Below are 18,546 nucleotides of genomic sequence, written 5' to 3' on the forward strand. Positions count from 1 at the left end.
GAAGTTGTTAATTAAGTTTCTTGTTATTGACTAACTACTAAGTGTCTTCCACCTTGTTGTCTGACTATATAAACTGCAATGTGATAATAAAGTTTTGAGAAGAAGTGATATAACTGCATGCTTCAGCTGCTTGTGTGTTATTCACTGCTCCCAGCGAATTGAAAACAGAGGTCACGATAGAGAGGGATAAACTGATCTGGGATCAGCAAGAAATCACCTTAACAGGAATGTATCATTATTCTATATAAACATAATTCTGGTAAAAATACTAATACTAACTACTGTACAATAGTTAAGTGCAATATTTGGATGTAATGAGCAATCTAATGTTCGAACAGATGGTGATGATACTGTGTTTTGTTGATATGTTGCCAAACCCCGATAGGACACTGAGTCACATTTAGGGAAATAACAAAAAGAGGGTTTTAAGCTCTTCCCCTCTCATACATAGGAGACGCTGATGGAGCAATTAGACTCTTGATCCCGACTCCAGGCACTTACCATCTACACAGTATTTACTACTTTACTTACTTACCATCTACACGGTATTTACTCACACTTCAATCTGATGAAGTGTCTACAATACTTTTTGACCTACCCTGTATAAGACAGTGTCTTTTAATAATTTTTGTTTTAAAAAATTTACCAGGGCTTATTTTCAGGCGATGTCTTACATTTTCATGAACAATGATCAACATTTATTCCTAAACAAAAAAATCAAGATTTATTCAAATATAGTAATGTCATCACATTCTGGAATATCATCATTCCTCTCCAAACCCTGAATTCCATCTTGAATTTCTTGTGACTCTATTTCCTTTAGAACCATTGGCCCTAATTTCTCATGTCTAACAATAGAACTTTCCCTAAATGAGCACCTCTTGTCCAAAATTGGAATAAAACAAAATTAGAAAAAAGTTGTCTCGGTCCAAATATTAAAGTAGTTATTGCAGCTTATTTTCAGGGTAGGGCTTATTTTTGGGGTAGGGTTTATTTTTCGAGCATAATCAACAATACGGAAATAATGCTAGTGCTTGTTTTGGGGCTAGGTCTTCTTTTCAGGGAAACAGGGTAGTAACACTTTTGATTTCAACTGCAATGACGTTTTCTTCACATATATTTCTATATATTCTGTATATACATTCTCACATGACCATGGCAAAAAAAGGTGTAGCAATCAGTCGGACCAATACCACTTCTGCAGGGGTTTCCCCACCACTCCCTGGAGAATAATTAGGCCCAGAAAAAGCCAGATGTCCTTTACAGTGACAGGTTCCCATTTCCTGATCTCCTGTGTGTAGAGGCTAATTGTTGCTCAGCATACCTGTTGGTTTCCTCAACTATTTTCTGAATGACTTTGTCATTTAGAAATAACTCCAGGTATGCCAAGGGGTCGTGTTCCACCTCCACCTCTACCTTCAGGTCAGGCGCCCCAGTAAAGAGGAATCATGGGGTAACTGGCTGTGCCTGACTAATGTCAATCGGGCACCAAGTGCGAACATCACTAACCTCAGTGATAAAATCTTTGCTGTCACTTTCCGTGTCCGATGATAGGTCTCCAAGCGAATCACTGTCGCTTGACTCCACTAGCGATTCTAAGTTGCTCTCGCTATCTTCCAAGTTGTTCCAAAACAGCTTGAGTTGAGAGATGCCTTTTGGAAGCCATGGCAGTGGTCAGAGCAGGCAGAGACGTGGTCAGAATCCAGGCGGAGGTCAGGGCAGGTGGCAGGCAGAGATGTGGTCAAAGGTCAGGCAGAGGTCAGGGCAGGTGGCAGTCTGAGACGTGGTCAGAATCCAGGAAGAGGTCAGGGCAGGTGGCAGGCAGAGATGTGATCAAAGGTCAGGCAAAGATCTCTAAAGGTAATGGCAAACTAGATTCAATACAGTTATTTTGTATTAAATCCAAAACAAAAATATTGGAAATTCCTGCAACGCCCTTACTGCATATGCTTACACACTTTGTACTGGATTCAATATAGGTATTTTGTTTTGAATCCAAAACAAAAAAAATTTGAAATTCCCGCCACGCCCTTAGATTCCAAAGAATGTTTTTCCCGAACAGTGCTGGCTTTTTTAGATGTTTTTGAGCAAAGTCTAATCTAGCCTTTCTATTCTTGAGGCTTATGAGTGGCTTTGCAGTGCACCCTCTGTATTTACTTTCATGCAGTCTTCTCTTTATGATAGACGTGGATATCGATACGGCTACTTCCTGGAGAGTTTTGTTCACTTGGTTGGCTGTTATCCTCAAATCAACTCCAGGCCATTTATCTGTTTATCATTATGTTGATAATAACATAACGAAGGAATTGCCCACACCAGCCCATGAAATAGCCTTTAAATCAGTTGTCCAATTACTTTCGAGCCCCTGAAATGAAGTGATTGTGTAAAAAAAAAGTTTCTCACATTTTTATGCAATCCTTTTGATTCAACCCACTGAATTACAGCTGAAAGTCTGCAGTTCAACTGAGTTGTTTAATTTAAAATTAATTGTGATAATGTACAGAACCAAAATTAGAAAAAAGTTGTCTCTGTCCAAATTTTTATGAACCTAACTGTATTTGGCCAAGGATTTATGTTTGTAATAAAATGTTATTTAATGACTACTTTTTACAAAAAAATCTAGTAAACAACAATTACCTTTTTATGCCAAATAAAACACTTTCTTTTTTATTGTAATAAGCAAACATATTAAAAAAATTAAAATAATCTCATAATTAGTTAAATAAATAATATTTAATATGCTACTTCTGATTTAGAACAATAGGCTAAGTACCAGAGTTTTAAAAACAATACTCAGTAAAACTGCATGATGTAGCCAAATTGGAACTCATTTAATGCCCTCATTTACCCTCTAGTGCTCATCCCTAGTCATGCAGTGTTGCATTTATTGCAGAAAATGCACCACTTCTTCCAGAAAATTGTTGCAATTACCAATGCTTTGGTATTGTCATGTTTATTTCTTTTGTTGGCACTGGAAGAACACAGAAAAAGAGACATTCCACACAAAACCCCAAAAATGGCCTGGACAAAATTATTTGCATCCTCGGCCTATTACTTGATAGCACACCCTTTGGAAGAAGTAACTGATGTTAATTACTTTCTGTAACAATCAATAATTGTTTGGTACACAATTTGCACTGGCCAGAGCAGCGGGCCACCAAAATTTTCTCGTGGACCAGACCACTGGTTGGCAACTGCTGCTTTATGGGATTTAGATCTGAACTCATTGCTGGCTACTTCAGAACTCTCCAGCGCTTGGTCTTAAACCATTTCTGGGTGCTTTTGGAAGTATGTTTTGGGTCATTTTTCCCTCTTCTTTTTTGTGTTCTTTCAGTGCCAACTAAAGAAATAAACATGATAAGATCAAAGCATTTCTACATTTGTAATTGTAACAATGTTCTGGGAGAATTGGTGCATTTTCTGACATTAATGCAAGGGTGCCAATATTTTTGCCCATCGTATTTAAACACCCATACATATATACATACATACACACACTTTTGTTTATGTATCAATATTTTAATTTACTTACAACAGTGTATATCAAGCTATTTTTGCTATTTTACTAAATATTTTTCACTTTTATTTACTCCACTTTATTAGTTTTATTAATTTACCATATACTGTGTTTTTCAAAATGTTAAATATTAAATTGATGTGATTTTCCTAAAATCATAATTGTAAGGAACTGTAAAATATTGACAACAAAGATGATGTATTTTCACATATTTAATACTTCAACCTATTCTAACCTACACTATGTTGTTTATAGCCCTAAAAAATCTATTAATGTCCTAAATCATGTTGGCCTAAATTGTAATGATCAAACAGCAACTTTTGATTTAATAACCATTTATCTCTCTCCACCCTTCATCCATGTAAGATTTGGCTCTTATATTATATTATTATAGCGGATGCCTATACATAGGCATAAGTTTAGTTTCTTCCAGTAATAACATAAATAATAAAATGATGTAGAAATAATAAAAGGGATGGCTTAAATTCATTAAAGTTAGAATCATCGTTCCTGTCTCTGATCAGATGTATTAGTGCTTTAACAGTGTAATTATATCACTAAGCACACACATGACCCATACTTGATTTAGGAATAAATCAGTAAAAAAAAAAAAAAAACAGATGAGAAACAACAAAAATAATTTTCGCAGCCTATTTTTTGTTATTGTAATAAATAGGAAAGCAGGGGTGGGGGGTTGGGTTCTAATGGATGTCAGTGGAGCATAATAATACATAAGACATACATAAAATGCCTAGATCAGTGTTTCTTAACCAGGGTTTCATGGAACCCTAGAGTTCTTTCAGGAGTTACCAGGTTTTCCTTGAGCAATAGGCTATTCGTGCCTCTCAGGTAAGTTTAAGTGACCTCCTATAATCGTTTTGGCTTTTGGCCAATGTCCACCCTTTTAAAAGGCAATCCTAGTGAACACCACACTAATATACCGTGAGCTGTAGAAATTAATCTGATAGATGGTAAAAAGGTTAGAAAACACTGGTTTATGTGTCTATGTGTAATACATGTAATAAAGACACTGCTTCATCGTCCAAAGTTTTATTCAAAAACCTTAATGGGGCTCAACAAATATTTAAATGTATATGACATCCATTTATACCGATGGAAATGCTCTCCCTATGGATATACATTCTGTGATTTTGTGAGAAAAATAAAAACCGGTTGCTTAACATTTGATTGATCTTATGACGTGTTGAAGTACACAACCATACCTAATTTACAATATGAAAAGTAAAGGCAAAGACAAACTTCCACTACGAATCTAGAACATTAGAAACAAACAAAATTAAATATGGTTGAACATCGATTCAAGTCACACTTACCTGTTCTTTTAAGTTGTAAGAAAATGAAAAATACACTAAAACAATGTTTATTACAAGTTAAAGCATTAAACTATAATGTAATAAAAAAAATGACTACAAAAATTAGTTGAACAAGTTAATGAAAAAAGACACTTTATGTAGCACGTAACAAGCAGCTAAAACATAAAAATGTGAGGAAAAAATGCAATGATCAAACTACAACAAAATGTGCTATTCCAATCAATCAACTTATTGAAATCAATAGTATTTTTGGTCATATTATATGCTAAATTATAAACACTATTGATATCAACATCCTGACTATGCAGTTTAGACTGCTACAATTTAAGGCATCAAGAAAGTTTGACTGAAATATTAATTGTGCTTTAAAGATTAAAAATATCAATACAAAAAGGCACAATGGGATTTTAAAAATATTTAGAAAACTGAAGCACACCTTGTAATTTGTATATGCTTACAGAAGGGTTGTTATAGACAGCCAATTCCCCGAGCAATGTATTATAAGGATTGTTAGTGCCACGAGGACGAAGGAGAGCATTGGTAATAAGATGATTAGCCATGGCTCCTGGAATAGCCCAATAAAAAGACAAAAAATAAATAAATAAAAGTCAAGATAGGTCAATTAGGAATATGTATTAAAAAACAAACATGTAAACATCAGTGAATGACAGTTATAAAAACAGTCCACTTGAAAGGACAGCTGATGCTTAAACAACAAACAGCAGACTGACAATAAATTGAACATCAAAATACACATTTGTTTGTCTGCTACAATCATATAATGTACTGTATACAAGAAAGATGTGCTGATTAGCCATGCACCATGCATCATTAGCACAGATGCTGACTTATTGGCAATGTGCAAAATATTTTAAATAAAATTTGTATGTCCTATGAGAACCTATCATAATTTTTTTTTTACATTACACTGCACAACAACAATTTTGCTACTGGGAATAACACGTGATTTACATGAAATCAAGTGTGCTGATTCCAAATTTGAATTTAGAATTTGCCTATCACGTACAGATTTTAAGTTATTTGCGTGCTATAGCTGTTAAAATGGTCGTTAAATGGGTAATGTATTTTTTTAACATTATAACAGTTGCAGCTTCCACTATGTCTGCTGCCGCCTCAGATGAATCATGTCCCCTGGTGGCATGCATGTTCCAGCAGCGGCTGGGCATGTCTGGGCAAGTCAGTGGGCTGACATCAGAAATGGGTAAATAAGGCAGGATGGATCAAGGGCTTGTCTCTAGTGTGAAACTATCTTATTGGATAGTATAGCTAGGCCATAGTAAGTCTGTTTTGAGCTATAGATGAGTGGGCGCAGCTTTTTAAAAAAAGGGACAATTTTTGCTACATTTGTGGCAAATATACCCCGTGTGATCAACGCAACAACCTAACCAAGAGGGTGAGATTTGCTTACAAGAATTACGTTGGCCTAACACAATGGTTGAATAGGAAAATTATTAAAATGCTTTTTGCTGTGCCTATGGTTTGGCATGAGCCAAAAGACCATTACTCAGACTGCTACTTCTGTATGAGAAAAAATTGCTGGGTTTTCGACGAAGACTAAGTCAAAAATCGTCTATCCTGATTTGAATCTGCTCTGAAGCCAGTGCCACATGATGCAGAGAATCCAGTGCCAGTCCCTCCTACATCTAATGTTACTGACAGTGACATGTCGGATGAGGAACAGGAGGATGATGTTTATGTTAATGAATGTTATGAACCCCAATTTGAAAAGGGTAAGCCACATTTTATAAGCTTCACACTTTTGTGATCGTCACACAAAGTTCACAGGTTATTACAAGCTGCAAAACGACATTTGCTTCAGTATCGACGTGAGTGGTCTGATGATGGAGTTAGGTTGAGAATACATACTAAAGCAGTGGAGATTGTTCATAGACTCAAGCAAAGCAAGTTTAAAAACTGTATTGCTGCATTAAGGTAACAAAAAACCTTCTGTTCCTCTTGCTCATACTGAGGGAATGAAAGAGACATACGAATCCATGGAGGTCATTGTGAAACTGATTAACTATTCAGAACACAAGTGGAACGTTTGTGGTGACGTGACCTGAAGATGGTGGCACTCCTTCTTGGCCCACAATTGGGATATACAAAATATATGTGCATTCTATGCCTCTGGAACAGTTGTGATGACAGCAACCATTACCAAGGTAAAGAATGGCCACCCAGACCTGAACACACTGTTGGCCAGTACAACCTGAAGCATAAATCACTGATTGATCTTCAGAAAGTTTACCTTCCGCCACTTCATATTAAACTTGAATTAATGAAAAACGTTTTTGTTGCAATGGATCGTGATGGTATGGGCTTTCAGTATCTGAAGGACAAGTTTGGAAAAGTTATACCGATGCCAAACTGAAAGCAGGCATTTTTGTTGGTCCCTAAATCCGCAATTTGATGGGTGATGCCACATTCATAGACAAACTCAATCCACTTGAACTTGCTGCTTGGTATTCATTTCTGCTAGTTGCACAAAACTTTCTGGGCTACAAGCGAGCTGAAAACAATGCTGAACTCGTGAACAACATGCTTACAGCATACCATCAACTTGGCTGCCAAATGTCCCTTAAAATTTATTTCTTACATTCCCATCTGCACAAAATTTGGGTGATGTGAGTGATGAACAAGGGGAGAGGTTCAACCAGGACATTTCTGTTATGGAAACAAGTTCTCAAGGCCGGTGCAACCCCAACATCATGGGCGACTGCAACTGGAGACAACGGAGAGCCACAAACGCAAAAGCAAGTGCCTGAAACACTTCTGAAGTGTACATGTGTGTTAAACAAGGACTCAGGTGAGTTATGTGTAATTATATATGTTGTTGCAACATAAAACTACGTTTTTGTAATGTCATAGAACTATGAGACAAAAGTTAGTTATGTATAGAGATTACATAGTAACTGCAGAACGAGAGAATGTATCTATTTGCTTCTATACGCGTAACTAACTTAGAATCCCGATGTCCTAGGCAGAATCATATTTGGATTCAGCGCACTTGATTTACTATTTTACTACTTTTTTGTGATGCAGTGATGTATAATAACCCTTTATTTAAAGGGTAAAATTTAATTGAGAGGAAACTTCAAAAAAGAATTGACGATCTCACTTTTTTTTTGTCCGAGATCAGGTATGCACAGAAGGTATATATATAAAAAGCCAATCTCACACATGCACAGTGTGGGATTGGGTGAAGTCACCAGAAGAAAGGAGACAAAAGAAGATGGCGGCGCCTGGTGTCCAGTCCATGCCGGAAAGAAGGAAGACGGGATGTCATGGGACTGATTGGACTAGGATAGCGGACAGATCGATGGCTTTCCGCCTATAAAGCTAAATGTGTGTGTGTTTTTTTTTTTTTTTTAATGTTCCACCTGCAGGTGGAACATGAGGCGCACCTGCAGAATTTGTTGCCACCATTTAAAAACATGAGAGGAAAGTGCAAAATTATCCCACCATCATCTTATCATTTTGGCCTAGACTTTGACTTCCTAAGTTTTATTCAATTGTATTACTTGGCTGTATAACTTTCAGTAACCTTACTTAAAGTATCATCAGCTCTTAAGCTTATTGCTAAATCCAGATCAGTACTGCTTCAGTTTGCTTGACTAGGTAAAATATTTAATCTTTATTACATAAATCATGACAGTATTGACTTACATCTTTAAATATTTTCATAAACTTAAGAGAATGGTATTTCATGCAGGCAGGATCCCACTGCCAACAAGGCAACTAGAGTTCTCCATACCATTTTATATGAAGAAGGAAGGTTGAGGGGCTTAGAAGAAACAGGTATCAATTTCTAGGGGAAAGTAACAATCAATAACTGGATTGCACTTTCTGGCAATGGTTGGCCACCCTGACTTGTTGACACCTAAACCCATCTACGTCTGGTATATTCAGTAACCAATAAATGTATTGTTTCAAAATATTGGTATATATTTTGAAACTAACACCTTTTTTATGCTACACTGGTATTAAATGAAGATGTGGTACCTCTAATATTCTGTTTTAATTTTTTTCTTTACTTTTTTTTTCCCACACCATCCTCCTCTGCTGTCCGTATTGTTATATTCATATACCAAAATCTTGTGGTGCACACACTCTCAGTCACACTCTTTCTTTCAAGAATATGTTTTTAATTGAGGAGTTTTTCTCCTAACCTTTTCCTCAACCTTTTTAAATAGCTGATATTGTTCTCCTTTTAGTTATGATGTCATATTTTCAATTTCTGTGGAAAATTGTTCATTGTTCAACTGATTTTGTTTAAGATTTATTTTTCTATTGCTTTTTTGGTTGATGAGGTAAACCAAAGAAAATTTATTGAGAAAAACAACTTAGTAGGACCCCTATGATTTGAAGAAATTGATTAAACAATTGATCTATCAGAAATTACCAAGGTACATACTGAAAAAGGAATGGTAAAAACTGTGCAACAATTGAACTGCAGTACTACTTTTATGAGCAAACTTTCACAAATGCAGAACGTGCTGCCCCACGGTGCTAAGGTATGGGAAACCAAAATCCTCTTTACAGTTGTATGGTTTTGCTTTTACAAACATAACAAACATTATTTTATACCTTATGTTTAACTAAGGGCTAACTTTGTTGTGTTATGAAATAATTTTACCAGTACTGTTAAAGTTAACCTGTAAAGATAATAATATATACTCACATAAAAACAAAGGTTGATTTTGCCTTTAAAATGCCATTAGAAAATTGATTTTTTTTGGGTGCCATCTAGTGGCATGTCCTGGAAACAGCACCTAGTGGAATGTCCTAGAACTACAATTGTCTCTGGTTTGACAGTTTAGAGCTGTCAAAGTTAGGCTGTTAGTAAACAAGCTTTACATAAGCACACACCTTCATTAACTTATTCACTTTCTCACAAGTATTCATATTATTTTGGCATTTCTTTTTATTACTGTCTAAAAGTTAAAATTTAAAAGTTAAAGATAAAATTTATAGCATATTTTATACTTAAATCATAGTATTTTTTAGGTAAAGTAGGTACCTGTTTATAATTGGATTGATTTATATTCGAGTATACAGCAATACCATTTCCCAGAAACAGGTATCAAAAAGTACCTGTAGATTCCTATGGTTCATTGAAATTTTTTTTTTATTATTGAAGTCATTAAATAAGGACACATATATCCTAGGTATAGTATAGAATTTAAAATGTGCATATGACCTAATTAGGGCAACATGAGGTGTCCCACACAGCAAACGTTGTACAGGCACCATGTTGAGCTATTTTGTGGAAGGGCATAAATGGGTAAATGCAAAAGACAATATATATTGATATTACACTGATATGTACAAATAAGCAGTTTTAACATACTCTAACATCAGACAGAAAATTAAAGCACACAACATTGTTTAAGCTCTTACAGAATAATTGACTGTAATGTAGTGGTTAGAGTTAGTCTCCCAAAATTTAGTTTGTTGCTGCAGGTATCTAGGTCCTCTGCAGAACATGAAAAATGCAAATAACAAATGCCAGCTTTGCTGCCATAGATATATCTCGACCCAGGCACTAGAGTTGCCAAACATTCAAAAATTCACATACAGTTTCTAAAAAAACAAAATTATTTACTCCCTTCTGCAAATACGATAATTATTGAAGGGAGATAGTGTTCATCCTCCGTTGTGTGCCTCCATTAGCTGCATCATGTGATCTGTTATCATTGGCTTGGTCATGTGGTGCAATGTGCATAGCAGGAAGGGACCCAGAGGTTTGCAAGGAGCTGTGCTCCACTCAATTTCCTCTCTTCGTCCTTCATCCTTCTTTGTTCTAGCCCTACTGGGAACAAGGCCCCAGAGTCCCAAGCCTTGTTTTGTTTCCTATAGAACAGAAAGAGGAAAGAGTTGAAAGGAACTTGAACTTGATGAGTACAGAAAGTGCATGTGGTTGTGTGCTGAAGCTGAAAAGATTTTTTGGCTTGACAGTTCAGTGCCAGTTGGTGAGCCAAACTGGTATCCCTGGATCTTTGTATAAAGGAACTTTTTGTTAGCAAGAAACTCTTTCACCTAAGGATGGTAAGAATTACCTGGCGATTTCTATCAAATAAAATAAGGAGCTTCTTGAAAACTATGAGTTCAAACAAGAAATTAAAAATGTATGTGTAATGATATTATTGTACTTTTTATAAGTACTTTTTCAGGATTTCATATATATTTATCAGTATTTACCCTAAATAGACAAACTATGTATATAAGTTTTAATAGCCAAACACTTGCACATATAAACAATAGTGCATAGGTGGGTCTGGATTATGTGCAGTGTGTATGTTTTTTTGTTTTGTTTTAGTTGACTTCCACACACTGGTTAACCCTGGTGTTACTCTTTTAAGTGTGATTGTGTCACTTGTGAGTTTTTACTGTGTTTTGTCTATCACTGTGTCCCCTGTTGACCCCTCACAGCAATTCATACTTGTCATCCTGCCACTATGGTGTCCCATACCTAATTGTCGACATACATGTGATGTGATCTATTATTCCCCTCTGTCTCTTTCCTTCTCTATCCCCCTAACACTATAAACTCTTTTTTTTTTCCTCCAACTGACATTGTCAAATGTCATTGCTGGGAAGAACACTGGAAGAACCTCTATTGACCTTCCCCTATTATTAAACCTAATGGCCCTGATTTTTTAAAGCTCTCCAAGGCTGGAGAGGATACACTTTCAACAGTAAAGCTGGGTGATCCAGCAAATCTGGAATAAATTTCCTAAGTCGTTTGCTATTTGTTAGCAAATGTTTTCAATCCTGGACCAGATCCATTCTAGATTTGCTGGATGAAAATGTGTTTTTATGTTCTAATGATGCCATGCTAATTAAATTTTAGGGGGGTGGTTATATATGTGTCCCCCACTTGCACCTACATTTCAGTTTCCTACACTTTCCCATTGCAGATAAATTGGGGTTCAAAGAGGGGGACACTGGCTGTCCTGCCCCCATCTTGCACAATGCTCCTAAAGCGTGACCAAATTTTAACATTTTATAAAGGGTGATATTTCCCCTATTATATAGGAATGTGTTTTTTTTGGGGGGGGGCAGGACCCCTCCCCTTCTTTATTTACTGCCATGTTGGTAAACCCTGAAGGGTAAATCGGCAGTCTCCTGGGTATTTTTTTATTTCACAAAAGTTTTGCGTTATCTAGGAGGCCACATCTGAAGTTAGGCTAAATTCACATTGGCAGTAAGGTTTCATTTGCTGCATTTACCCCTTACTTTCCTCTCACCAGGAACCACTTCTGCTTGGCCTGAAAAAGCAGATTAGTTAACGCTTGTTACCAAGCCCAGGTGCCTATCACTTGCCAAATAGTCACTCAGGAGTGGTAAATTGCAGTTTTTTTTCTGCTAATGTTAACTAAGCCTATCTTGTTACACCACATTGATCACTCTATTACACTACTACAAGGGATTACACTATTAAAACATGGGACAACTAGGCAGTTTTATCAAAATACAGCACTGAACAAATGGGGCATAATACATTTGAAAAATTGGACAGGCATTAGAAAGTTGAAACAAATAGGGGGCAGGTAGAACACTGACACAATAATATGAGTTACTGGATACCTATGGCATAAACAACTGGGAGCACTAAATTTGCTGTGTCTTGCTCCACTCTCTTTTTTACCACCCGAGTAAAGCTTCCCCCCCACTCGACTGAAAAAAAATTTCTGGGGAGAACACTGAAAGTCACTTGCTATTTATTAGTAAATGTTTTCAATCCTGGACCAGATCCATTCCAGTTTTGCTGGATCAGCCAGGTTCACTAATTAAAGTGTATCTTCACCAGCCTTGGAGAGCTTTAATACATCATGTTCTCCAAGTCAAGCATTTTCCAGAATAGTGTTAGCAGTTTTGATTAATGTCTTTATTGAAGCAAGTTCACCTATATACTTTGTATCATGATCTCAACCGTGGCGCTACTACAATTGGTCACTGCTTTTTTAACCAAGCTTGCTGCTCAGCAGTTCTTTCAAAGGTGCACACAAATGCTTCCACCTCATCCTGTGCAGTCATTTTCCATAGGTAGCAGTTGGGTCCCTGGGGTTCCCCTACAAAAAAAAATTGGTTCACTGTCCCTTTAAATGTGTCTTGACAGTTCAATACGCAGTACCACTTGTTCAGTAGTGAACAGTAAGTGAACTTCTGATCATCTGGGATCCACAAAAGGAGTTGCTCTGACCACATCTGAAATACCAAATGTGAGGGATTATCTTCAAACTGCAGGCTGGCAATAGGGCAACTCCAGGTATCAGCTTTTCTTTCTGGCTCCCATCTGTATTAAGCAAAGGTGGTGATCAAACAAAACAGCCTTCCGTCGCAGGGGTGATACCAGCAAAACAAGAGTCTTTTAAGCTAATAGAATAGCCTCATGGCTAGCAAAACAGATTGGTAAAGCTGGCTTCCAAACCACCACTTCACCTTACACAGACACAAACTCATGTAAACAGGCTCACACATTCACAGCCACTACTGCTTAGCACTAGGTGTGCTATATAGGTTTGTGAGCTTTGGGAAAACTATAAAAAAAATTTCAAAGACTGAAACAATGTGAGGATAAGACTAGAACCATTATACATTATTCTTTACAAGCACATGAAATTCGAAATATTTTACAGAAACACTGGCAGTTTCTTGAATCTGATTCCTATCTACGTAAATATATCAATAGAAGTCCCCAAATTGTCTTTAGTTGATCTCCATCTATTAAGGACCACTGTATGGTTTCATGTAGGGATAAATAGAAACAAACAATCAGGCACTAGAGTGGGAATGCCCATCTAAGGGAGACTTTGAAAGTGTGATATATTACACAAGGAAATTATATTGTACTACATAAAAGCTGAATTTTATTTCAATAAGATGTACACTGCATCAACAGAAAAAAAAAATAATTCAACACACACAGACGTATTCATGAAACCGCTGAGCAGACACCCTCCCCTGGCAGTCAGGGTCTCATGGGACCCGCTGGTGTTCTTCCATCTGTGACATACCTGTCCTCAATTCAGGTTGCTGATCTTTTATATCTTTTATACACTGGACTCTCTTTCTTTACAACACTATTTTGAGCATAGTAACTTAAATTTTGTAGCAACACTGTGATTTAAAAACCTTTTTTTTTATTTGGTTTACTTATTTACGCTATACTCATTTTATTCCATTTTCTCACTATCAATACCTTGCTTCCAATTTCTCTTTGTATTATATTATTGTAGAATGGCCTTATTGTAATATTAGACTGCTAACTACACACACCTTGTACTATCTAGGCAGTTTTTGCGGGTTTTATCTCTGGGTGGTAATCTCCTTTTGTAAATCTTGATACATGTGAGTAATTTCAATCTCCTATTAGTTACCCTATACCTATAATTATATTGTTTATAAAACTAAGTTGTATACCTGATTGATTCTTTATATTATTATTGTATATATTATTTAAATATTGCTGACAAAATCTTTTCATGTACATTTTTCAATACTTGATACACTATATTACCCTTCTTTATCCTTAAGCTTACACTTTGCAAACCCTGACTTACACCTGAGACACCCATGCTCTCTGGTGAAATGTGTCGGGTTAAATCTATATATAAAAGCAGCAATCCCTATTTGAATGTTTACCTATGGACTTTTTCACATTAATTTGGGCATAGCAATATGTCCCGAATAACCTGATAATAGGATACACTCTGTATAGAGCCACCTAGTGTCAATGTACTATTGCATCATTGCACTATTGTAAGACACTGGGGAACGCATTTTTTGTTGAGTTAGATTTTTTGTTGAGTTTTTTGCTATCACATCCAGTTTTTACGATACAGGGTACCCTCCATTTTTGTCAAAAAACATGAAGAAATAATGAAATAATAACTTGAATGTACTGTTTATTTAAATTTCTTTTGTTCATGCAAAGAATTTATTGTTACAGTAAAACATTTGAAAATTAATCGGGTAAGCAGTTAAGGTAAAAATTTACACTTATAGCTTTTCCTGGAGTGTTTAGTGTTAGGACAATCCCTCCGGATGCTCCAACAATAGTCAGCCATCATATGTACATCCCATCTACCCTGATACTCTCTTTCCATGACCTTCAAATCTTCGTGGAATCGTTCACCTTGCTCATCACTGACTGCACCAAGGTTTTCCGGGAAGTTAGAAGATGGCTATGCAGAAAATGCACCTTGATGCTCATATTGCAACCAAGCATTTTGTAGCTCTCCAGGAGCTTCTGGACAATTTCTGTGCAATTATTTGCTTGTGTGTTTCTAAGAAAGTCCTTGATAATGGCTTTGAATAATAACCAAGCATTCTTTTCAACTTTTGACATTGTCCTAATAAAATGTTCATCTTTGACTAGCTGCTGAATCTGTGGACCGTCAAACACACCGACCTTTATTTTTTCAAATGACAGGCTAGGAAATGCCAAAATGAGTCAATTGAAACAGTCTCCTTCAGTTGGCAAAGCTTTAACGAACTGCTTCATCAGATCCAGTTTCATGTGCAGAGGCGGGAATATAATATTCTTCCAAGTGGCTCATGAAGAAAGTTTGGATCACCTGGTTTTAGGGCAGATCTTGGAGGCCATTTACTTTCCACCAAATCACAAGGGGGGATCCACACTGGAAATAAAAGTTTTGGCCCTCTTTTCCCGAAGTGCCTGGGCGAGAGCCTTGCCACATTTGTTGGAGTATTCATAATAGTAACCCCTGCATTTGGTTAACATAAATTTAGTCTTGTAACGCAGAATTTCTCTAATACGCTCTCTAACTCCCACAATCTGTTGTTCAACTTCCACCGTGTGCTGCCGTTTATGAGTGGTCTCTAAATCATGTAATTCTGCCAGAAGCCGATTCAGATTCGCTTCCCTTTCCTTTTTGCACCTATGACCCGCCTGAATAAGCAAGCCTCGTATGTAACATTTGTGCGCTTCCCACAGATAAAGTGGATTATCCACAGAGGTAGCATTAATTAAGAAATAGGACCTGAGCTCAGTCTCCATTTTATCACGTATCTCCGGTGCATCCAACAAGGAGTCATTTAGTCTCCAGGACGAAGATTTCGGCTCAGTAGGCGAAGCCCGCACGGTCAAGGCAATCGGGGCATGATCCGAAGTAGAAATCACACCCACGTCTGCAGATATCACTGTCGCTATTGAGGAGTGTTTGATGAGAAAAAGGTCAATTCTGGAGTAAGTTTTGTGCATATGAGAATAGAAGGTGAAGTCTTTCTCAGTGGGGTGTAGGATACGCCAAATATCTACTAGTTGATGCCTGTGTAGGAGGCGTTTGATCTTCCTTAGGACTGCTTCAGATATAGCTGAAGCACCCTTGGTTACATCCACCAAAGGACTGGGGGCAAAATTAAAGTCACCACCCACAATCAGTGTGCCCTCACTAAAATCTTCAATAACTTTGAGTAGAGACTCCAAAAATAATACCTGGCCATTGTTGGGAAAGTAAACATTAACAAAGGTATAGATATGTGAATCAATTGACCCCTTAATCATAACATATCTACTCTCAGGATCAGTGTAACAGGCTAGGAGGGACCAACGAACCAATTTATGTAACAAGATACATACTCCCTTGGTTTTGGACTCAGCGGAGGTACTATGATATGACTTATCAAAATAGCGATCAGTCATTTTCTGTACATGCCCATATTTAAAGTGGGTTTCTTGTAAGAACGCCACTTGACACTAATATCAGTACAGTTCCCGGAGAACTATGGAACGTTTAAGTGGGGAATTCAGCCCTTTTACATTGAGTGAGGTAATTTGCAATGCCATGGGTGGGAGGAGAGGAGGGGATTGGGTTAGACACAAAAAGAAAAAAAAAGAAAAAGAAAAGCAAAGACAAAAAATAAAACCAATAAAAAACTACGTATCAAATCATATTGGCTCCAAGATTATAAAAATTCCCTTCCAAGAAGGAGGAGCCAACCTAAGTGGGGAGGAGGTACACCACAGCGACGAGCACGTGCTCGCCAGCAGCTATAACAACCACTGAGCACCAAAAACCCGCCAATATCCAACCCATATAAACAGTAATCAACTCTATACCCGCATAGTAACAATATCAGCTAGTAAGCACTCTCAAGTACAGTTGCAGCGGCATATTTTCTAAACAGTGAGTGCATATAATGACTCATTTCCAGGCAACCACTAAGACATGGATCCGGATCTCCCGGGAGCCCCCCACCTATACACATGGAATGGCCCCAGAAATACCCGTCCCCACCAAATTGCCTGAGTCGGTAATAACACATGCATGTACAGCTAGCAGTAAAACTCAGGTAGCATATAGTATACAGCAGCAAGAATATACCCTCCAGTGCAAAATTAGCATTCAAACATAGAACAATGGCGACCTAAATAAGGCCTGCCATAATAACTATATCGCCCATATCACCAGCAGAACAATAGGCTCACATATATTGTCCCAATACTTAAGTTTCGTTAGGGCCAACTTGTGGGCGGAACAGCGTGTCCATACAGCTCGTCAGCCGCCTGCTCGGGGTGCTCCGCGGTCTTGTGATCCTTGAGGAGGTAGAAGGGACCTCAACAGGCATGACCAGCCAGTCCAGGAGATCAATCGGTGGCAGCTGCAGAAATTCAAACAGAGCTGGTAGTTGAGAGTGTCTATGCAATGCAAAGACAGAGTCACCTTTAGTGATTACCAAGTGAAATGGATAGCCCCATCTGTAGGAAGCTTGTGCAGTACGGATAACATCCAGTAGGGGTCGCAGGACCCAACGCATTCTCAACGTGCTGCTGGAAAGATCTGGTAACAATTGTATGGGTGCCCCATCAAAGTCCATAGGACCATTCTGCCACGCTTGTCGCATTATTTCTTCTTTAATATTATAAAAGTGTACACGACATAATACATCTCCAGGCAGGGGTCTACCAACATCCCGTGGCCCATTCACCCAATGTACTCTATAGGTACATACAGTAGACCTCAGATCTGTGTTGGCAGTAGCTTCAGGAATGCCCCTAATTCTTATGTTGTTTCTGCGATTTCTATTCTCGTTATCTTCAGTGTGCAAATATAAAGAAGTAAGATGAGACTTTATAGTGGCTGAGGAAAATTCTAACGCCAAAAGATGGGTCTCCACACTGGAGGACGTAGATTCAAGCACAGCAACTCTGGTGGTAACAGTTGTAATCTGCTGTCTAAGCCCCTCTATTTCCCTCTTAAGTGAATTCTCAATGCGAGCAGCCAACTCATTCACCATCCCTGCTAAGTCATCTTTAGAAGGAAGTTGATTCAATCTAGATTCCAAGTGCCCAGTAGAAAAGACACTTACTTGAGAATCCAAAAGAGCAGCTGTAGATGTAGAGAGTAGCACAGGAGTGAGGGGACACGAGTCTGCTGTGCAAGAAGGCTCAGAAGAAGCAGCAGGTGCATCCTCATCTGAGTCAGCGTTTCTGTGTGTTGAGTCATGCTGCGGAGCCATCTTGGATTCCCCAGCTGCTGCAGAGGGGACAGCTGCCGGAGGAAAAAACTGCTTGAGGCCACGGTGCTTCTGAGCTCTGCAAGCACCGGGTGTCTTCTGCTTATTAGGCATGTGCAGGGGGGGTCTGAAAAACATAGAGCAGGGAGACCAGACAGGAGAAAAGCCGCAGGCTGCACGGAGCTCTCA

General features: G+C 37.9%; 1 protein-coding gene across 10 annotated transcripts in view; it reads right to left on the reverse strand.

The window, feature by feature from the left end:
- Positions 1–18,546, reverse strand: part of ADGRL3 (adhesion G protein-coupled receptor L3) — an 857,880-nt gene that overhangs the window by 84,718 nt on the left and 754,616 nt on the right. For 5 of the 10 annotated variants that reach the window (XM_072404919.1, XM_072404923.1, XM_072404920.1 and 2 more), the window contains one exon: positions 5,288–5,416. The exons of 3 other annotated variants lie outside the window; for them this stretch is intronic. In XM_072404919.1, the coding sequence (XP_072261020.1) occupies positions 5,288–5,416 (129 nt within the window). The remainder of the gene's footprint in view (positions 1–5,287; positions 5,417–18,546) is intronic. 2 more of the 10 variants (XM_072404927.1, XM_072404925.1) reach the window with 1 other exon arrangement.

This window comes from Pyxicephalus adspersus, chromosome 3, assembly GCF_032062135.1.
Source record: "Pyxicephalus adspersus chromosome 3, UCB_Pads_2.0, whole genome shotgun sequence".
NCBI lineage: Eukaryota > Metazoa > Chordata > Amphibia > Anura > Pyxicephalidae > Pyxicephalus > Pyxicephalus adspersus.